We start from the raw sequence: 20911 nt of genomic DNA on the forward strand, positions 1-20911 counted from the left end.
GTATGCCTCTGAAGCCTGGAGCCGCAGCCTGCTTGTCAACGTTGCGCTCCTACCCTTGTGCCGCCATAACAGCCGGCGACCTGCTAACCGGGACGCCGGCCACCTTCTCACCACTCTTCATTCTTCTGGCTCTGTTAGGGGTGGCGGCGTGCTGCAGGTCTGTACGCTCGCCGTGGTGAGGCTTGCGAATAGGACCCTCAGGAGCTCAGAGTACTGTCAGTGGGGATTGGGACCATTAACCCTAGGGAGATTGGGCCATTCACCCCCCCCCAAGTCCCACGAGGCAGGCAGTCTGGTGCCAGCCAGACATGCCTGAAAACAACAAAAAAGAAAATAAATGCAGAAAACTTCAGAAGCTTCCCAAGCATGACAAGTTCCTATGGGCACGTTTTCTAAACTGAGTCTGGTAGGTGGGGCATAGAGGGAGGAGCCAGCCCACACTATCAATTTCTTAAAGTGCCTAAGGCTCCTGGTGGCCCTGTCTATACCCCATGGTACTAATGTGGACCCCAGTATCCTCTAGGACGTAAGAGAAATAAAGGATAATAATGTGTGCCTGCAGCCCTATATATTCTGTGCTGCTGCGTTGGGAGCCCTAGGTGCATATACTGTGCTGTGTGTTGCAGCAGTAATAGGTATACAACAGTATAATACAATGTATGAGGCAGTAGTGGGCATAAAGTAGACTGCAGTGTATTGCATACATTACTGTATATGTGTATTGCGTTGTATGACAACATTTGTGTATGAGGCACAGTATACATAGATATTAGTGTATGAGGTACATTGTGTGTATTGCAGTGCATGAAGTATAATATACAGACATTAATACAATGTGTGAGTTACATCATAAATAAACATTTTTACAGGGTATGGGGTACATTATGTAGGGGCAGTGTATGAGGTACATTATGTAGGGGCAGTATTGCAGTCTATGAGGTACATTATGTTGGTGCAGTAATGCAGTGTATGAGGTACATTATGTAGGGGCAGTATTGCAGTGTATGAGGTATATTATGTAGTGGCACTATTGCAGTGTATGAGGTACATTATGTAGGGGCAGTATTGCAGTGTATGAGGTATATTATGTAGTGGCACTATTGCAGTGTATGAGGTACATTATGTAGGGGCAGTGTATGAGGCACATTATGTAGGGGCAGTGTATGAGGAACATTATGTAGGGGCAGTGTATGAGGAACATTATGTAGGGGCAGTGTATGAGGAACATTATGTAGGGGCAGTGTATGAGGAACATTATGTAGGGGCAGTGTATGAGGTACATTATGTAGGGGCAGTGTATGAGGTACATTATGTAGGGGCAGTGTATGAGGTACATTTATGTAGGGGCAGTATTGCAGTGTATGAGGTACATTATGTAGGGGCACTATTGCAGTGAATGAGGTACATTATGTAGGGGCAGTGTATGAGGCACATTATGTAGGGGCAGTGTATGAGGTACAATATGTAGGGGCAGTGTATGACGTACATCATGTAGGGGCAGTGTATGAGGTACATTTTGTAGGGGCAGTGTATGAGGTATATTATGTAGGGGCACTATTGCAGTGTATGAGGTACATTATGTAGGGGCAGTGTATGAGGCACATTATGTAGGGGCAGTGTATGAGGTACATTATGAATGGGCAGTATATGAGGTACATCATGTAGGGGCAGTATTGCAGTTCATGAGGTACATTATGTAGGGGCAGTGTATGAGGTACATAATGTAGGGGCAGTATTGCAATGTATGATAGGTACTTTACGTATAGGTGCACAGTGTATGGTGAGGTACATTATTATGTATAGGGAATTAGGGACACCGTGTAGGGATATATACATGATCTATGGCCGGGAATGAGGAGGCCGCAGCGTTAGACAGTGACCCCTCTGCTGCTGGAGCCTCTGTCTCACATCTTTTCTCTCTCTCTCCTGTTCCCCAGATGATCCGCTGCTGAGGCCCGCACCATGGACACAGCTCTCCCCACGTCCCCCGACTCTGGCGGAGGAGGCGGTAGCACCCCCGAGGCTTCCTCGCTGCCTTTCTTCGACTCGTCTCATGCCCTGCACCTGCTTCGGGGCATCAGCGAGCTGCGGGCCGAGCAGAAGTTCTTCGACATGACGGTGAGTGCCGGCGGCCAAGACTTCCCGTGTCACCGCACCGTGCTGGCCGCCGCCAGCACCTACTTCCGCGCCATGTTCGCGGGCCGCCTGCGGGAGAGCCAGGCCGAGCGGGTGGAGCTGCAGCAGGTCACTGGCCCCATCTTGGCCCTGCTGCTGGACTTCTGCTACACGGGTCGGGTGACCGTCACCCAGGAGAACGTGGAGCTGCTACTGCAGGCCGCTGACCTCTTCCAGTTCCCCTCAGTGAAGGAAGCCTGCTGCGCCTACCTGGAGCGCCAGCTGGATGTCAGCAACTGCCTGGAGATCCAGGACTTCGCAGAGGCCTACGCCTGCCGGGGCCTGGCCGAGAGCACCAAGCGCTTCATCCTGGCCCACATGCCCCAGCTGGCCCAGGCCCGAGAGGTTGAGCGGCTGCCCTGGAAGCGCATGCTGGAGTACATCATGGATGACCGGCTGTGCGTGGACAAGGAGGAGACTGCCTACCAGATCGTCCTGTGCTGGGTCCGGGCCGACCTGCCCCACCGCCAGCACCGCTGGCCCGAGCTCTTCCAGCACGTCCGCCTGCCCTTCATCCGCCGCTTCTACTTGCTGGCACATGTGGAGAGCGACCCACTGGTTTACTACAGCCCCTCATGCCTGAGGCTCATCAGCGAGGCCCGCTCCTTCCAATCCTGTGAATATGACCGCCACGACCAGCCCTGCGAGCGAATGAGGCCCCGGCCCTCTACTGGCTTGGCTGAGATATTGGTGGTCATCGGTGGCTGTGACCAGGACTGCGATGAACTGGTCACTGTGGACTGCTACAACCCCCACACCGGACAGTGGAGGTACCTGGCGGAGTTCCCCGAACACTTGGGAGGTGGCTACAGCATCACAGCACTGGGCAACGATGTCTACGTGACAGGTGAGGCATGGTAGTTCCACGGCGGCTTAGAGGATGCTTATACATTCCACAAGGAAAAAGGGACTGGGTTGCAACGTTGGGGACATAGGCCAACGGGGTAGGTGGCATGTGGAAGGTGCCCATGCTGGATTTAGGCTGCTGGCCATAGATGGGATTGGGCACCGGCTACTAAGGCTATGTCCCCTTCCAATGTCCCACATGCCTTTTAGGTTCATGTGGGCTGTACGTTCAGGGTAGATATGTAAGGTGGCATCTTAGTGTGCCATAACAGCCTCTTCTAGACCCAAAGAGCCACGCGCTGTTGACACTTTTATATAATGGTATAGTCTCCCAGATAATGTCCATTACTGTTCTATCGTGAGTTCTGTCATACGTGTGTTTACTACACATTTGCTCCCACAAAAGGTTGCGTGTCTGGAAAATGATTAGGAGGGCCTCTAGGTTTCTTAGAAACATTTGCAGCTGGCACATGAGTGGACTTCTGTGGCCTTATGCCAGGTTTAACTGCCAGTGATATAAAAGCAGCCATTAAGCCAAGGGGCAAAAAGCCAATGGGGAAATGCAATGTACGGGCTATGTCTGTCATGTTTGTAAGCAGGACGGTTCGTTCCATACCCTAAGTGGATTGTCTTTCAGTGTCGGCAGTATACACCTCACATTAGTTATCCTCCCCTGACTTTCACCATTGGTGGCAAAAGGACCAATGAAGTTTTGTTGGAAGGTGACCTCATACAGCCACACACGTTCTCATGATACAGAGTGGATGGGGTAGCCTATGGCATTTGTGGCCTGCTAAATATGGGCCTTAGAGGCAATTACTAATGGTGAAGGGCTGGTTATGACAGTATTGCCAATATCTGTTACCACCTCTCTGACATTTAGTAATAGTGGGGCAGATGCATTAACCTAGAGATGGCATAAGGAAGTGATAAACCAGTAATAAGTGCAAGGTGATAAACGCACCAGCCAATCAGCTCCAATATGTAAATCAGGCATTCCCAACCACGGTCCTCAAGGCACACCAACAGTGCAGGTTTTAGTGCTATCCAGGCTGCTGCACAGATGGTTAAATCAAAATAACTGAGCTACTAATTAAGTCACCTGTGCTGAAGCCTGGATATCACTAAAACCTGCACTGTTAGTGTGCCTTGAGGACCGTGGTTGGGAATGCCTGATGTAAATGAACAGTTAAGAGTTGATTGGCTGGTGCTTGTATCACCTTCCACTTATCACTGGTTTATCACTTCCTTATGCCTTCTCCAGGTTTAATACATCTGTGACTAACAATTCAGGTCATCATTGTTGGTAGTTGGGATCCAATTTGTTTTTTGTTTTTTACCACGTACAATCTGTGCCCTACTCTGGGAGGAGTTACCTCAATTAGGGGTTGATGTAAATAGAGTACTTTATAACCTTTAAGCTGATTTGTTGCTATGGGCAACCTCTCATTCTTATCACTGCTTAGTGAGGGATGTCATTCAGTTTCTTTGGCTGCGGAATCATTCTCTGCTTACATTGCAGCAGTTTTCTGCCTGGTTCTTAGTGTACCCTGTCAGCAGACAAATTCCAGCGTCTTGTGTGCTGTTGGCTGGGATCCCTGTTTTTGCAGTCAGGATCACCGTATGTGCACAGCATTTGTATCCTCATCACAGTCATGCGGTGGTGTATTAATAGCCCATCAGAGTATTGAATAAACAGCCTAAACCAGAAGTAAATAGAACACTTTATTTGCAGCAATAGGAACATATTCAGACCTTGAATCATAGCGGCACTTTGGTCGGAATCACCGACTGCAAACATGAGATGTTTCTGTAAGCACATGTTGTGTAATTTACTGTCACCGCTCAATAGGTGCAAACCTGGGCTGAGACCATAGCAACCAATGATAAATTAGCCTTTAAGTACCTCCCAACGATCCCTGTGTTGGCAGAGCTGTCCTGTTTCACGGACCCAGAAAAGGTGGATATATTTTTCCAATACACACCAGAATTCTGTCTGAAACTCTATGAGAGGGACAAACTTCTGTCTGTAACTCTGAGAGGTCGGTCACTTGACCGCCGGCATCTACACCGTCGGAATGCTGACCGCATCCTGAGAGGACACTGCAGACAGTCGCTCTTTATCTGAACTGGCTGATGGCAGAGAGCAGTATTTTCCAGTCAGCTGTTTAGCATATGTAAATATAAAGCCAACTTTCTTAAACGCTGGCAAAGTATGGAAAATTTTATGCAACACGGGGAGTATAAAAACAAGAAAGGGGAGCAGACAGTGGAGAATACCCAAACTGCATAAAACCATAATACACTGCCCATTTGTCTTGGAGGACACCACAAAAACTCAGACTTCATATCCTAGCCGCAGGCTTGAAGGGCCTGCAAATTATAATTTATTAGCTGTTATTTATAGCATACACACATTACCCAGCAGTGATATTTCAGTCATTCACATTAGTCCATGTCCTTGTGGAGTACAGTACAAACTGTATTTCCTATCACATGAACACACAGGCACACTAGGGTTTATTTGTAGTTGGTAGCCAATTAACCAACCAGCATGTATTTGGAGTGTGGAAGGACATCTGAGTTTGCAGCGGAAACCCATGCAAGCACATGGAAAACATAAAAGCCCCACACAGGCAAGGCCTTGGTCGGAAATTGAACTCATGGCATAAGGCCTTAGAAGCACTAACCACTACACCAACCACACTGACGTACAATAAGCAGTCTGACTGATCCTTATGAGAAATGTGGTTCCTCCATGCAGTGTTCTCCACCGGGTATGGGACTCATGGTCGACACCCATTGGCCGACAGTGGGTAGGCCGACACTGGAAATAGGTCAACATGGCCGTTAGGTCGACATGAGTATTTTATGTTTTTTTTTGGTGTCGTTTTCTCCGTCAAGTGACCGAAAACCCCAATTAGTGCACCACGTCCCCTTGCATGGCTCGCGCTGCTATCAAGGTGCCTTGCTGCGCTCGACACAGGTTACCATTCCCAATCGTAGTCCACGTGGATCGTAAATATGAAAAAGTCTCCCCCCCCCCCCCCCCCCCCAAAAAAAAAATAATAGTGAAAAACTCACGTCAACCTTTCTTCATGGCGACCTTGTGCATGTCCACCTATTTGTAGTGTCGACCAATGGGTGACGACCTAACTGCTGTCGACCTGGAGTCCGGATACCTTTACCACCTAGGCTGGAATTCAGACTGTATCTGAACTCTGTCTTTTGCCTGTTTAGTGACTGTATTGCACACACAAGTACATACATAGCAGGGTCAGTACTTGGTGTACCCTTGCATTGTATGTTTGTCACAGTGATGTAAGACGCATATTTTAAGAAGAAGTCTGGCAGGACTCTTGGAGCGACTAAGTCATCTCCCAACATACTCCCTCCCGCCCTCACCGATTGAGCAATGACCGTTGCCTCTCCTCTACCCTTGGTCACTGCATCCCATGCTCGAATCCAAGATTTTCCCCACGCTTCCCCCTTCACTGGAATGAGCTCCCTCACTCTAGACTTTACCTGACATTGCAAAGCTTCAAAGGGCACTGAAAACCCACCTGTTCATCAAAGCGTATCCTTCTGCATAACAGAGTCTCAAGGCCGTCCTCCCTTCCTCATGCCTTGTCCATCTCTGCCTTGCTTACTTCCTGCCTCCAGGCGACCTTCCGCTAGCTTGTGCCTCATGTCCCTTGTCTGTCTCCCCCTTCCACTAGATTGTAAGCTTCTTGGAGCAGAGCTCTCTTCCCTATTCTCACAGCCCTCTTCTGTTGCACTAAAATGACAATTCTCTCTTGCTCAATGACTGTCTATACTTACATTTCCTCCTGCTCGTGACTGTTCATCTCTTCCAACAGCTGCCCGCCCCCAGTAGTATGCCGATTACTCCTATGCTTCCTTACGTCTCAGCTGTAGTGTGTACTGAGAACTGTGGTGATAATTGTTACCTGTTCTCTGTTTTAGTTTTTCTGTAATAGTAATAATGTGGTCCTCCAAAGAGGACTAGTTGGCAGGATTTGAGCCAAGATGTATCTGGACACATCTGTGGATACATCATTAGTGTGTACTGACAATGTCCCACCTAAACAAATCCAGGAGACTTGGCCAATTACGGTCATCGACTTTGTTTTTTAGATAAGGTAATAGAAGCCTCTGTGACGCAGTGTTCAGGACAATGCCTTGTCATGCACCAAATGAATGACCTGCTGATGATTGCTAAAGAAAACTGTTAACGTTGCATGACCATTTTTATTTATTTTTTGCTACTTTAATGATTGAACTTGAATTATATTGTGTACCAATAATAGGATTTTAAGTACCTACCGGTAAATCCTTTTCCCGTAGTCCATAAGGGATATTGGGGACAGATTAGTACGATGGGGGTATAGACGGGTCCAAAGGAGCCAGTGCACTTTAAGGGCCAAATGTGTTAGCGTGAGAGTTTCAAAAAGTGAGAGATTTGGTAAGGTTTTGCAGTTTATTTGAAGTGGCAATCATTTACACAGCAAGATCAACCTGGTTTTGCAGTGTAAATGATTGCCACTTTAAAAAAAACTGAAAAACCTTACCAAAGGCTAGATGCATCATTGCTTAGAGAGTGATAAAATGGAGAAAGAAAAAATGCCAGCCAATCAGGTCCTAACTGCCATGTCACAGGCTGTGTTTGAAAAATGGCAGTTAGGAGCTGATTGGTGGGTACATTTTCACTCTCCATTTTATCACTTTCTAAGTGTTGATGCATCTGGCCCTAAATCTCTCACTTTCTGAAACTCTCACTCTGGGGCAGATGTATTAACCTGGAGAAGGCATAAGGAAGTGATAAACCAGTGATATGTGCAAGGTGATAAACACACCAGCCAATCAGATCCTAACTGTTAATTTACATATTGGAGCTGATTGGCTGGTGCCTTTATCACCTTGCACACATCACTGGTTTATCACTTCCTTATGCCTTCTCCAGGTTAATACATCTGTTACTTTTGGCCCTACATTTCTTCAACTGGGTATGCTGGCTCCTCCCCTCTATGTCCCCTCCCACAGGTAGTTATAGGTAAAACAGTGCCCGTAGGAGAAAGGACATACTTGAGAGAAGGAACATAGCAACAAGAAGCATGGTGAGATTTACACACCAGCACACCAAGGGGGTCATGCTGAGTTGATCGTTTGCTGCCGATTTTCGCAGCGATGAGTGAAAAAAAATGGCATTTCTGCGCATGCGTCTGCCCCGCAATGCACACGCGCAACATACGGGTACAACAAACGATGTGGTTTTGCACAGGTTCTAGCGAAGATTTAAGTCGCACTGACGGTCGCAGAGTGATTGACATGAAGCGGGCGTTTCTATGTGTAAATTGACCGTTTTCAGGGAGTGTTTGGAAAAACGCAGGCATGCCAGGGAAAGCGCAGGCGTGGCTGGGCGTTCGCTGGGCGGGTGTATGATGTCAAATCCAGACACGAATAGGCTGAAGTGATCGCAAGCGCTGAGTAGGTTCAGAGCTACTCAGAAACTGCACAAACTGTTTTTGCAGAGCTCGGCTGCACAAGCGTTCGCACTTCTGCTGAGCTAAAATACATTCCCCAGTGAGCGGCGGCATAGCGTTTGCACAGCTGCTAAAAACTGCTAGCAAGCGATCAACTCTGAATGACATAACCGGGCCAGCAACAGCTGGCAACAAAAAACAGCAACAGCTGAACAGGTAACAGCTAACAGAGAACCTGCAGAAAGTCACCGCACAGAGGCGGGCGCCCAATAATCCTTGTGGACTACGAGAAAGGATTTACCGGTAGGTATTTAAAATCCTATTTCTCTGACGTCCTAGTGGATGCTGGGAACTCCGTAAGGACCATGGGGAATAGCGGGCTCCGAAGGAGGCTGGGCACTCTAGAAAGATTTATGACTACCTGGTGTGCACTGGCTCCTCCCACTATGACCCTCCTCCAAGCCTCAGTTAGATTTTGTGCCCGGGCGAGGTTGGATGCACACTAGGGGCTCTCCTGAGCCCTTAGAAAGAAAGTATAGATTTAGGTTTTTTATTTTCAGTGAGACCTGCTGGCAACAGGCTCACTGCAGCGAGGGACTAAGGGGAGAAGAAGCGAACTCGCCTGCTTGCAGCCGGATTGGGCTTCTTAGGCTACTGGACACCATTAGCTCCAGAGGGATCGACCGCAGGCCCAGTCCTTGGTGTTCGGTCCCGGAGCCGCGCCGCCGTCCCCCTTACAGAGCCAGAAGCAAGAAGAGGTCCGGAAAATCGGCGGCAGAAGACATCAGTCTTCACCAAGGTAGCGCACAGCACTGCAGCTGTGCGCCATTGCTCCTCACACACACTTCACACTCCGGTCACTGAGGGTGCAGGGCGCTGGGGGGGGGGGGGCGCCCTGAGAAGCAATAATAACACCTTGGCTGGCAAAAATACCACAATATATAGCCCCAGAGGCTATATATGTGGAAGATACCCCTGCCAGAATATAGGAAAAAGCGGGAGAATAGTCCGCGGAAAAGGGGCGGAGCTATCTCCCTCAACACACTGGCGCCATTTCTCCTTCACAGATCCGCTGGAAGGAAGCTCCCTGGCTCTCCCCTGCAGTCTACACTACAGAAAAGGGTAAAAAAAGAGAGGGGGGGGGCACTAAATTTAGGCGCAGTATAAATTATATAGAAAAAGCAGCTATAGGGGACATAACTCAGTTAGTCTCTGCATTATATAGCGCTCTGGTGTGTGCTGGCATACTCTCACTCTGTCCCCCCAAAAGGGCTTTTGTGGGTCCTGTCCTCAGTTGGAGCATTCCTTGTGTGTGTGCGCTGTGTCGGTACGGCTGTGTCGACATGTTTGATGAGGATAATGATGTGGAGACGGAGCAGATGCCTTTAGAAGGGATGTCACCCCCTGCGGGGCAGACACCTGAGTGGTTGAGCTTATGGAAAGAAATGAGTGCACGTATAGACTCCTTACATAAGAAATTTGACGACATGCCAAATGTGGGACAGCCGACTTCTCAGCTCGTGCCTGTCCAGGCGTCGCACAGGTCATCAGGGGCTCTAAAACGCCCGCTACCTCAGACCGCAGACCCAGATGTCGACACTGACACCAGTGTCGACGACGATGAGTCTAACCTGATGCCCACTAAGGCCATTCACTGCATGATTGAGGCAATGAAAGAGGTGTTACACATTTCTGATATAAATACAGGTACCACTAAAAAGGGTATTATGTTTGGGGAGAAAAAACTACCCGTAGTTTTTCCCCCATCAGATGAATTAAATGAAGTGTGTGAAGAAGCGTGGGCTTTCCCTGATAAAAAATTGGTAATTCCTAAGAAGGTACTAATGGCGTTCCCTTTCCCGCCAGAGGATAGGTCACATTGGGAAACACCTCCTAGGGTGGATAAAGCGCTCACACGTTTGTCTAAAAAGGTGGCACTACCGTCTCCGGATACGGCCGCCCTCAAGGAACCTGCTGATAGAAAGCAGGAGGCGATCCTGAAGTCTGTATATACACACTCAGGCATTATACTTAGGCCAGCTATTGCGTCAGCTTGGATGTGCAGTGCTGCCGCTGCGTGGTCAGATAAACTGTCAGAAAATATTGACACATTAGACAGAGACACGATCCTGTTAACCATAGACCATATAAAAGACTCAGTCTTATATATGAGAGATGCACAGAGGGAAATCTGCCGACTGGCATCTAAAGTAAGTGCATTGTCCATTTCTGCTAGGAGAGGCTTATGGACTCGCCAGTGGACAGGAGATGCAGATTCTAAAAGGCACATGGAAGTGTTGCCATATAAGGGTGAGGAATTATTTGGGGATGGTCTCTCGGACCTAGTTTCCACAGCAACGTCTGGGAAGTCAGCATTTTTACCCCATGTCCCCTCACAGCCTAAGAAGGCGCCGTTTTATCAGGTTCAGTCCTTTCCGACCCAGAAAAACAGGCGTGGAAAAGGCGGGTCTTTTCTATCCAGAGGCAGAGGTAGGGGAAAAAGGCTGCAACAAACAGCAGGTTCCCAGGAGCAAAAGTCCTCCCCCGCTTCTTCTGCCAAGTCCGCCGCATGACGGTGGGGCTCCACAGGCGGAGCCAGGTACGGTGGGGGGCCGCCTCAAGAATTTCAGCGATCAGTGGGCTCGCTCACAGGTGGATCCCTGGATCCTTCAAATAGAATCTCAGGGGTACAAATTGGAATTCGAGGCGTCTCCACCCCACCGGTTCCTAAAATCTGCCTTGCCGATTGCTCCCTCAGACAGGGAGGCGGTGCTAGCGGCAATTCACAAGCTGTATTCCCAGCAGGTGATAATCAAGGTACCCCTACTTCAACAAGGCCGGGGTTACTATTCCACACTATTTGTGGTACCGAAACTGGACGGTTCGGTGAGACCCATTTTAAATTTGAAATCCTTTAACACATACATAAAAAAATTCAAGTTCAAGATGGAATCGCTCAGGGCGGTTATTGCGAGCCTGGACGAGGGGGATTACATGGTATCCCTGGACATCAAGGATGCTTACTTGCATGTCCCCATTTACCATCCTCACCAGGAGTACCTCAGATTTGTGGTACAGGATTGCCATTACCAATTCCAGACGCTGCTGTTTGGACTGTCCACGGCACCGAGGGTATTTACCAAGGTTATGGCGGAAATGATGATACTCCTTCGAAAAAAGGGAGTTTTAATTATCCCGTACTTGGACGATCTCCTAATAAAAGCGAGGTCCAAGGAACAGTTGTTGGTGGGAGTAGCACTATCTCAGGAGGTGCTGCACCAGCACGGCTGGATTCTGAATATCCCGAAGTCACAGCTGGTTCCGACGACACGGCTACTGTTCCTGGGTATGATTCTGGATACAGTCCAGAAAAGTGTTTCTCCCGGAGGAGAAAGCCAGGGAGTTGTCATCTCTAGTCAGAGACCTCCTGAAACCAAAACAGGTATCAGTGCATCGCTGCACGCGGGTCCTGGGAAAGATGGTGGCTTCTTACGAAGCAATTCCCTTCGGCAGGTTCCATGCCAGAATCTTTCAGTGGGACCTGTTGGACCAGTGGTCCGGATCGCATCTTCAGATGCATCGCTTAATAACCCTGTCTCCAAGAACCAGGGTGTCTCTACTGTGGTGGCTGCAGAGTGCCCATCTTCTAGAGGGCCGCAGGTTCGGCTTACAGGACTGGGTCTTGGTGACCACGGATGCCAGCCTTCGAGGCTGGGGGGCAGTCACACAGGGAAGAAACTTCCAAGGACTATGGTCGAGTCAGGAGACTTCCCTTCACATAAATATTCTGGAACTAAGGGCCATCTACAATGCCCTAAGTCAAGCAAAATCCCTGCTCCTACACCAGCCGGTGCTGATCCAGTCAGACAACATCACGGCAGTCGCCCATGTAAATCGACAGGGCGGCACAAGAAGCAGGATGGCGATGGCAGAAGCCACAAGAATTCTCCGATGGGCGGAGAATCATGTACTAGCACTGTCAGCAGTGTTCATTCCGGGAGTGGACAACTGGGAAGCAGACTTCCTCAGCAGACACGACCTCCACCCGGGAGAGTGGGGACTTCATCCAGAAGTCTTCCAGATGCTGGTAAACCGTTGGGAAAAACCACAGGTGGACATGAGGGCGTCCCGCCTCAACAAAAAGTTAAAAAGATATTGCGCCAGGTCAAGGGACCCTCAGGCGATAGCTGTGGACGCTCTAGTGACACCGTGGGTGTACCAGTCGGTTTATGTGTTCCCTCCTCTGCCTCTCATACCAAAGGTATTGAGAATAATAAGAAAGCGAGGAGTAAACACAATTCTCGTGGTTCCGGATTGGCCAAGACGAGCGTGGTACCCGGAACTTCAAGAGATGCTCTCAGAGGACCCGTGGCCTCTACCGCTCAGACAGGACCTGCTACAGCAGGGGCCCTGTCTGTTCCAAGACTTACCGCGGCTGCGTTTGACGGCATGGCGGTTGAACACCGGATCCTAAAGGAAAAGGGTATTCCGGAAGAAGTCATTCCTACGCTTATTAAGGCCAGGAAAGATGTTACGGCAAAGCATTATCACCGCATATGGCGGAAATATGTTGCATGGTGCGAGGCCAAAAAGGCCCCAACAGAGGAATTTCAACTAGGTCGATTTCTGCATTTCCTGCAAGCAGGAGTGAATATGGGCCTAAAACTAGGCTACATTAAAGTACAGATCTCGGCTCTGTCGATTTTCTTTCAAAAAGAACTAGCTTCAGTACCTGAAGTTCAGACATTTGTGAAAGGAGTGCTGCATATTCAGCCCCCGTTTGTGCCTCCTGTGGCACCTTGGGATCTCAACGTGGTGTTGAGTTTCTTAAAATCACATTGGTTTGAGCCACTAAAAACCGTGGATCTGAAATATCTCACGTGGAAAGTGGTCATGTTATTGGCCTTGGCTTCAGCCAGGCGAGTGTCAGAATTGGCGGCTTTATCATGTAAAAGCCCTTATCTGTTTTTCCATATGGATAGGGCAGAATTGAGGACTCGTCCCCAATTTCTCCCTAAGGTGGTGTCAGCGTTTCACCTGAACCAGCCTATTGTGGTGCCTGCGGCTACTAGGGATTTGGAGGACTCCAAGTTGCTAGACGTTGTCAGGGCCCTGAAAATATGTTTCCAGGACGGCTGGAGTCAGAAAATCTGACTCGCTGTTTATCCTGTATGCACCCAACAAGCTGGGTGCTCCTGCTTCTAAGCAGTCTATTGCTCGCTGGATTTGTAGTACAATTCAGCTTGCACATTCTGTGGCAGTTACACAAAGGGGGCGACCCGGCACCGGTCTAAAAATAGTTTTTGATTACAGAAAAACCAAATTTGGACAATTTTCAAGCCCCACAGGGGTGAAACATGTTTTCCATTCCAATGGGTCCTGTTTTGTCCAACTGCAAGTGATTCACTCCTAGCCTCAGGTCAGATCATTCCATCCTGCCATTTTGGGCTAATTTTTGCCCAGCTGTCATAGAAATTGTATCTATATCCGTGCAGCTTCATTTATGCCTTTTTCCAGGCTTATGCATCTTAGTTTATTGCATCAGGATTAAAAACTGCATTTTATAGGAAAGAAATACTGCATTCTTCTTTGACTTTCCTCCTGCAGATCCTGTTGTCATATTGCTGCATGGGTTATATGAGAATTTCATGTCTATTTCCCTATATCCTAATGATTATAACAGCTCCAATTCACACAAAGTGTTTCTAATGACACCCATGTCACTAGTGATTATTTCATTGCATATACCAGTACTATTTATTTGTATCTACAATTATCTTTGACATATTTTCTGTTCCTTACACCAGTACCAATGTACACATATATATAAAAAAATTTCTTGATCCGTGTTTCCTTATCCATTTGTATCTATACGGACGGGTAATTTTTATCACCCGTTCCTAATAACTACAGCCTAATTGATCTCCATTTTCCTTTTTAGGGTTTTTTTCATAAATCTATATATCTTCGTTTTTTTCATAAATCTATATATCTTCCTTTTTCGTGGACTCTCATTTGTGATCCAGGGACACAATACCACCGGTGTGGGACTTGATGTCTCCTGCCTAACACAAAAAGCAGATCCACACTGTATCTATAAGACCCAGCTAATTATCCCCCCCTATATAGGTGCACTCTCATTGGACGTCTGACCAAATCCTTCTACTATCAAACCACACTGCTAATGCCCGATCTCGTCCGATCTTGGAAGCGAAACAGTGTGGGCTGAGTTAGTACCTGAGGTGGAGACTCACAGGGAATACTCAGTGTTGTAGAACATCAATCATTGCATATGATGTGTGGTATGTGACTCCAACAGCAGCATCACCATTTGTTCCTATCCTTTTCTTTCTTTACCCTGGTATATCCTTTGATTTGTTTCTATTATTACTCATTGCCATAATAGCTGCTATTCCTTCATTAGGATTATGACAGAATCTAAAATCAATTGACTTAATTGATCTCATTAACACAGATCATCTGTACTGGCCGGGTGAGAAAGGGTTTATGACTTGCAGTGTCTCTACCCCTCTCCATCTCATTTCCTGAGGCAGGACCAGAACATTTTTATCTGGGATCATTCACATCTCCTCAACCAGGGGCAATTATATTCTTAATATTTCCAAATAAATTTTGTTTTATCTGCTGACTAATCAACCTAGTGTTATTCATTCTAGTTATTTAACTACCATTAATGAGTGCGCCCACACAAGAGCCTTCTTCTTTCTCCCTTTTGTTTATACATTCTGTGGCAGGCCTGCCACAGCCAAAATCTGTAAATGCCCATTCCACAAGGAAGGTGGGCTCATCTTGGGCGGCTGCCCGAGGGGTCTCGGCTTTACAACTTTGCCGAGCAGCTACTTGGTCAGGGGCAAACACGTTTGCAAAATTCTACAAATTTGATACCCTGGCTGAGGAGGACCTGGAGTTCTCTCATTCGGTGCTGCAGAGTCATCCGCACTCTCCCGCCCGTTTGGGAGCTTTGGTATAATCCCCATGGTCCTTACGGAGTTCCCAGCATCCACTAGGACGTCAGAGAAAATAAGAATTTACTCACTGGTAATTCTATTTCTCGTAGTCCGTAGTGGATGCTGGGCGCCCATCCCAAGTGCGGATTGTCTGCAATACTTGTAAATAGTTATTGTTAACTAAAGGGTTATTGTTGAGCCATCTGTTGAGAGGCTCAGTTGTTTTCATACTGTCAAACTGGATATAGTATCACGAGTTGTACGGTGTGATTGGTGTGGCTGGTAAGAGTCTTACCCGGGATTCTAAATCCTTCCTTATTATGTCAGCTCGTCCGGGCACAGTGTCCTAACTGAGGCTTGGAGGAGGGTCATAGTGGGAGGAGCCAGTGCACACCAGGTAGTCATAAATCTTTCTAGAGTGCCCAGCCTCCTTCGGAGCCCGCTATTCCCCATGGTCCTTACGGAGTTCCCAGCATCCACTACGGACTACGAGAAATAGAATTACCGGTGAGTAAATTCTTATTTTTCTCTAGCATCCATAAGGGATATTGGGGACAGATTAGTACGATGGGGACGTCCCAAAGCTTCCAGAACTGGCGGGAACGTGCGGAGACTGCTGCAGCACCGCCCGCCCAAACTGGGTACCTTCTTTGGCCAGGGTATCAAATTTGTAGAATTTCACAAGTGTTCTTCCTCGACCCGGTAGCCACTCGGCATAGTTGCAAGGCCGAGACTCCATGGGCAGCTGCCCAGGAAGAGCACACTGACCTTGTAGAATGGGCCTTCAGAGACTGAGAAACAGGTAAGGCTGCCGTCACATAGGCTTGTTGGATAGTAAGCCTAATCCAGCGAGCAATGGTCTGCTTTGAAGCAGGACAACCCTTTTTCTACGCATCATAAAGCACGAATAAGGAATACGTCTTCCTGACCCGAGCAGTGCGCCTGACATAGATCTTCAAAGCACGCACAACATCCAAAGACTCCGGAGGAGCCAAGGCGTCAGAACAGGACGGAACCACAATAGGTTGATTCAGGTGGAATGCGGAGACAACCTTTGGCAGGAACTGCTGTCTAGTCCGGAGCTCTGCTCTGTCCTCGTAAAAGACCAAGTAGAGACTTCTACACGATAAGGCCCCCAATTCTGAGACGCGTCTAGCAGAAGCCAGGGCCAGTAACATCACTGTCTTCCATTTGAGGTACTTGTCTTCTGCCGTCATCAGAGGCTCTAACCAGGAGGACTGTAGAAATTTCAACACTACATCCAAAGCCCAGGGTGCCATAGGCGGCACAAAGGGAGGTTGTATGTGGAGTACCCCTTGTAAGAAGGTCTGAACTTCTGGCAACACAGCCAATTTCTTCTGAAAGAAAATGTAGAGAGCTGAAATCTGGACCTTAATGGAACCCAGACGTATGCCCTTATCCACACCAGCCTGCAGGAAACTGAGGAAACGTCCCAAGTGAAACTCTGCAGGTGGCTATGTGCGTTCCTCGCACCAAGAGACATATCTCCTCCAGATATGATGACAGTGTATTGACATCACAGGTTTTCTGGCTTGCACCATAGTGGCAACAACGTTTTTGGAAAGCCCTTTGTGAGCTAGGATGTTCCGCTCAACTTCCATGCCGTCAAACAAAGCCGCCGTAAGTAGGTAGGCGGGTAGACGAACGGCCCTTGCTGAAGAAGATCCTTTTTTAGCGGCAGAGGCCAAGGGTCTTCTATGGTCATGTCCAGAAGAGCTGTGTACCACGCCCTTCGGGGCCAGTCAGGATAGCTTGTACTCTGTGATGACTGATCCGCTGGAGCACCCTTGGGATCAACGGAATCGGAGGGAATAGGTAGACCAGCTGGTAAGGCCAAGGCGACGTCAGCGCATCCACTGCACTCGCCTGAGGGTCTCTGGTTTGTGAGCAGTAGCAGCGAAGTTTCTTGTTGAGGTGAGACGCCATCATGTCGATCTGCGGGTATCCCCACCTGTTGACAATCTGTTGAAATACCGGAGGATATAATCACCACTCCCCCTGGTGGAGGTCGTGGCGACTCAGGATATCCGCTTCCCAGTTGTCCACTCCTGGAATGAAAATTGCAGACCGCGCTCTTGCATTTCTTTCCGCCCAGAGAAGTATTTTTGACACTTCTCGCATGCAGGCCCTGCTTTTTGCCCCTCCCTGTCGATTGATGTATGCCACTGCTGTGGCATTGTCCAACTGAACCTGGATCGCCTGATCTCTGAGTAGAGGGAAGGCCTGAATCAGCGCATTGTAGATTTCCAGAATGTTGATCGGAAGTAGGGCCTCTTGGGCAGACCACCTGCCTTGGAACTGCACCCCCTGCGTGACAGCTCCCCATCCTCTCATGCTCGCATCCGTCGTGAGGAGGATCCAATCCTGAATCCCGATACGTCGACCTTCCAGCAGGTTGGAAGACTGGGGTGACAGCCGAATCAACCGGTGCATATGAAGATGTGAACCGAACCACTTGTTCAGGATGTCCAATTGGAAGGGTCTGGCATGGAACCTTCCGAACTGTATCGCCTCGTATGAGGCTTCCATTTTCCCCAACAATTATATGCAAAGATGAATGGAAACTCGAGCAGATCGGAGAACCATGCGAACCATCTCTTGAAGTGTTCTCACCTTGTCCTATGGGAGGAACACTCTCTGAGCTACAGTATCCAGTATCATAACCAACAACAGGGGCCTTTGAGACTGTTCCAGTTGAGACTTCTGTAGGTTGAGGATCCACCTGTGGTGAGACAGAAGTTGGATAGTGCGATCTATATGAAGCAGTAGAAGCTCCGTGGAACTTGCTTTTATCAGGAGATCATCCAGGTAAGGGACAATGTTGACCCCCTGGACTCTGAGCTGGAACATCATTTCCGCCATCACCTTCGTGAACACCCTCGGAGATGTAGGCAGGCCGAAGGGCAACGCCTGAAACTGGTAGTGATCGTTCAGTAGGGCAAACCGCAGATAGGCCTGATGAGGAGGCCAAATTGGGATATGTAGGTAGGTGTCCTTGGTATTCAGGGGCACAAGGAATTTCTGTTGTTCCAGGCCCGAGATCACCGCTCTCAAAGATTCCATCTTGAATTTGAAAACCTTCAGGTAAGGATTCAAGGACTTCAGATTCAAAATGGGTCTTACAGACCCATCTGGATTTGGCACTACGAACAGACTGGAGTAGTAACCTTGTCCTTGCTGTAGCAGGGGTACTGGAACAATGACCTGGGACTGGACCAACTTGTCGATGGCCAGTAGTATCGTAACACGCATATCTTCCAAAACTGGCAAGCCTGATTTGAAAAATCGTTGGGGAGGAGCAATGTCGAATTCCAGCTTGTAACCCTGAGAGATAAGGTCCCTTACCCAGGTATCTTGGCAGGAACCGTCCCAGACATGGCTGTAGTGAAATAACCGAGATCCCCTCAGGGTGGGTGGGCACCGTCATGCCGAAGTCTTTGTAGAAGCTGAACTGGTGCTCTGTTCCTGAGTGCCAGCAATGGCTGATTTCTTCGGCTTACCTCTGGAGCCTCTAGCTTCATTGGAGGCACCCCGGGCCCTAGAATGAAATCTGGAGGACCGAAAGGACTGAGTAGACGGTCTCGGGTAGGTACGCCTTACAGGTGGAACCCCAGAAGGGAGAAACGTGGATTTCCCAGCAGTAGCTTTGGAGATCCATGCGTCCAGTTCAGCTCAGAAGAGCCATTCACCTGTGAATGGAAGAAATTCCACATTACATTTGGAGTCATCGTCTGCCATCCACTGACGCAACCATATGGCTCTGCGTGCAGACACAGCCATAGCAGTGGTTCTAGCATTTATATTGCCAATCTCTTTAAGGGAGTCACAGAGGACTCTTGCTGTGTCCTGAATGTGTTTTAGGAAAGTTACAGTAGTAACCAAGTTCATATCACCCGAAAGACCCTCCTGAATCTGAGTAGCCCATGTATGAATGGCATGTGTCATCCAGCAACCAGCAATGACCGGTCTTTGAGCTACACCTGCAGCAGTGTAGATAGATTTCAGAGTGGTCTAAATTTTCCTATCCCCCGGATCCTTTACCGTTAAAGAGCCCGGAGCAGGGAGCACCGCCTTTTTAGAAAGGCAAGAGACTGAGACGTCTACTGCTGGAGATTCTTCCCAGAATTTCCTGCCTTCAGGGGCAAATGGGAAGGTATTTAAAAACCTTTTGGACACCTGATATTTTTTATCTGGGTTTTTCCAGGCTAATTTAAATAAATCATCCAATTCCTTGGAATCAGGAAAAGTGACTGTTAGTTTGTCTTGAGTGAGGAAAAATGACTGCTGATCAGTAGCATCCTCCAGGGGGAGCTTTAACACATCCCGTATAGCCAATATGAGGGGTTTGATACCCTGTGCAGGGGTGGAATCCCCTCTAATGGGATCCCCATCATCCTCATCTACCTGTACATCATCATCAGAATCTGATAAAATAGCAGGTAAAGCACGTTTTTGTGCACCTGTAGTATACAGCGGGGGATGGGAAGCATCTGCCTTGGCAGTTAGGTTAGCTACTGCTTGTTGCAGTTCTTGTGTTTTGTTGGCAGTGAGCTGAGATGACCTATCCGACATCATAGTTTTCATAGCCCCCAGCCAGAAAGGCACTGGACTCTCCCCCATGTTGTTATCAGCATATTTTGATGACTGACTACACTGCTCACAGTATATGGAGCCCGATGAAATAGGGGAGAATCTGGCATTACACACATTGCATGACTTCTGTTTCACTATAATGAAATACAGAAACAATACACATACAATACAAGCCTGCCCTATTGCATGTGAGAGGAGACACAGAAGAGAGGACACCAGCGCACCCAACGCTGTACAGCCCCAGTGAGACTGTCAGCGTTTTATGTAGTAATATATAACAGTTATACTGCTGTACAGAAAATTCCCCAGAGGAATGTAAACTGTGCACTATATCTGCTCTCCCCCTCTACACCTTGTACCAGTGATCCTATGACCGTTTGGAGGAGCTGTATGAGGCTGCTGCTGCTTATGCAGAGGAAGGCTCCAAAATGCCGCTGAGCCTGCTCTGATGTAGCTCCGCTGTCCGCTATGGCGCCGGAGCTACTAATAAGTTTATACTCGCTATGTCCCCACAGGCTGTGTAGCCTCACATAAATGCATGGTACGACACACCTCCCGCCAGTCTCACGCAGGAGCACCTGCTGGTTCCCCCCAGGAGGGACCCGTACGACTCACCCACGTTTCTGCCGCAAAATGAACCGGGGGGCCCCCCTAGTGTGGCCCCCTGTTTGTACTCACCACGACGATCACCTTCAGGCTGTCAGGGGTGTGCGGCAAGCTGCGGCTGCGACCGCTAAGGCGCAGTGCCCCACTGAACAAACAGCCCCTCAGGACGGTGGTCCTGCAGTGGAGAAGTGGCTCAGCACCTCATGAGGCCGGTGACCG

At 48.5% G+C, this 20911-nt stretch overlaps 1 protein-coding gene across 2 annotated transcripts in view; it reads left to right on the forward strand.

Annotated features, from left to right (window-relative positions):
* The window catches only part of KLHL21 (kelch like family member 21), a 108182-nt gene that overhangs the window by 60803 nt on the left and 26468 nt on the right, over positions 1 to 20911 (forward strand). For both annotated transcript variants that reach the window (XM_063943397.1, XM_063943396.1), the window contains exon 2: positions 1938 to 3022. In XM_063943397.1, coding sequence (XP_063799467.1) covers positions 1963 to 3022 — 1060 coding nt within the window. In that variant the 5' untranslated portion in view covers positions 1938 to 1962. The remainder of the gene's footprint in view (positions 1 to 1937; positions 3023 to 20911) is intronic.

This window comes from Pseudophryne corroboree, chromosome 10, assembly GCF_028390025.1.
Source record: "Pseudophryne corroboree isolate aPseCor3 chromosome 10, aPseCor3.hap2, whole genome shotgun sequence".
Taxonomy (NCBI): domain Eukaryota; kingdom Metazoa; phylum Chordata; class Amphibia; order Anura; family Myobatrachidae; genus Pseudophryne; species Pseudophryne corroboree.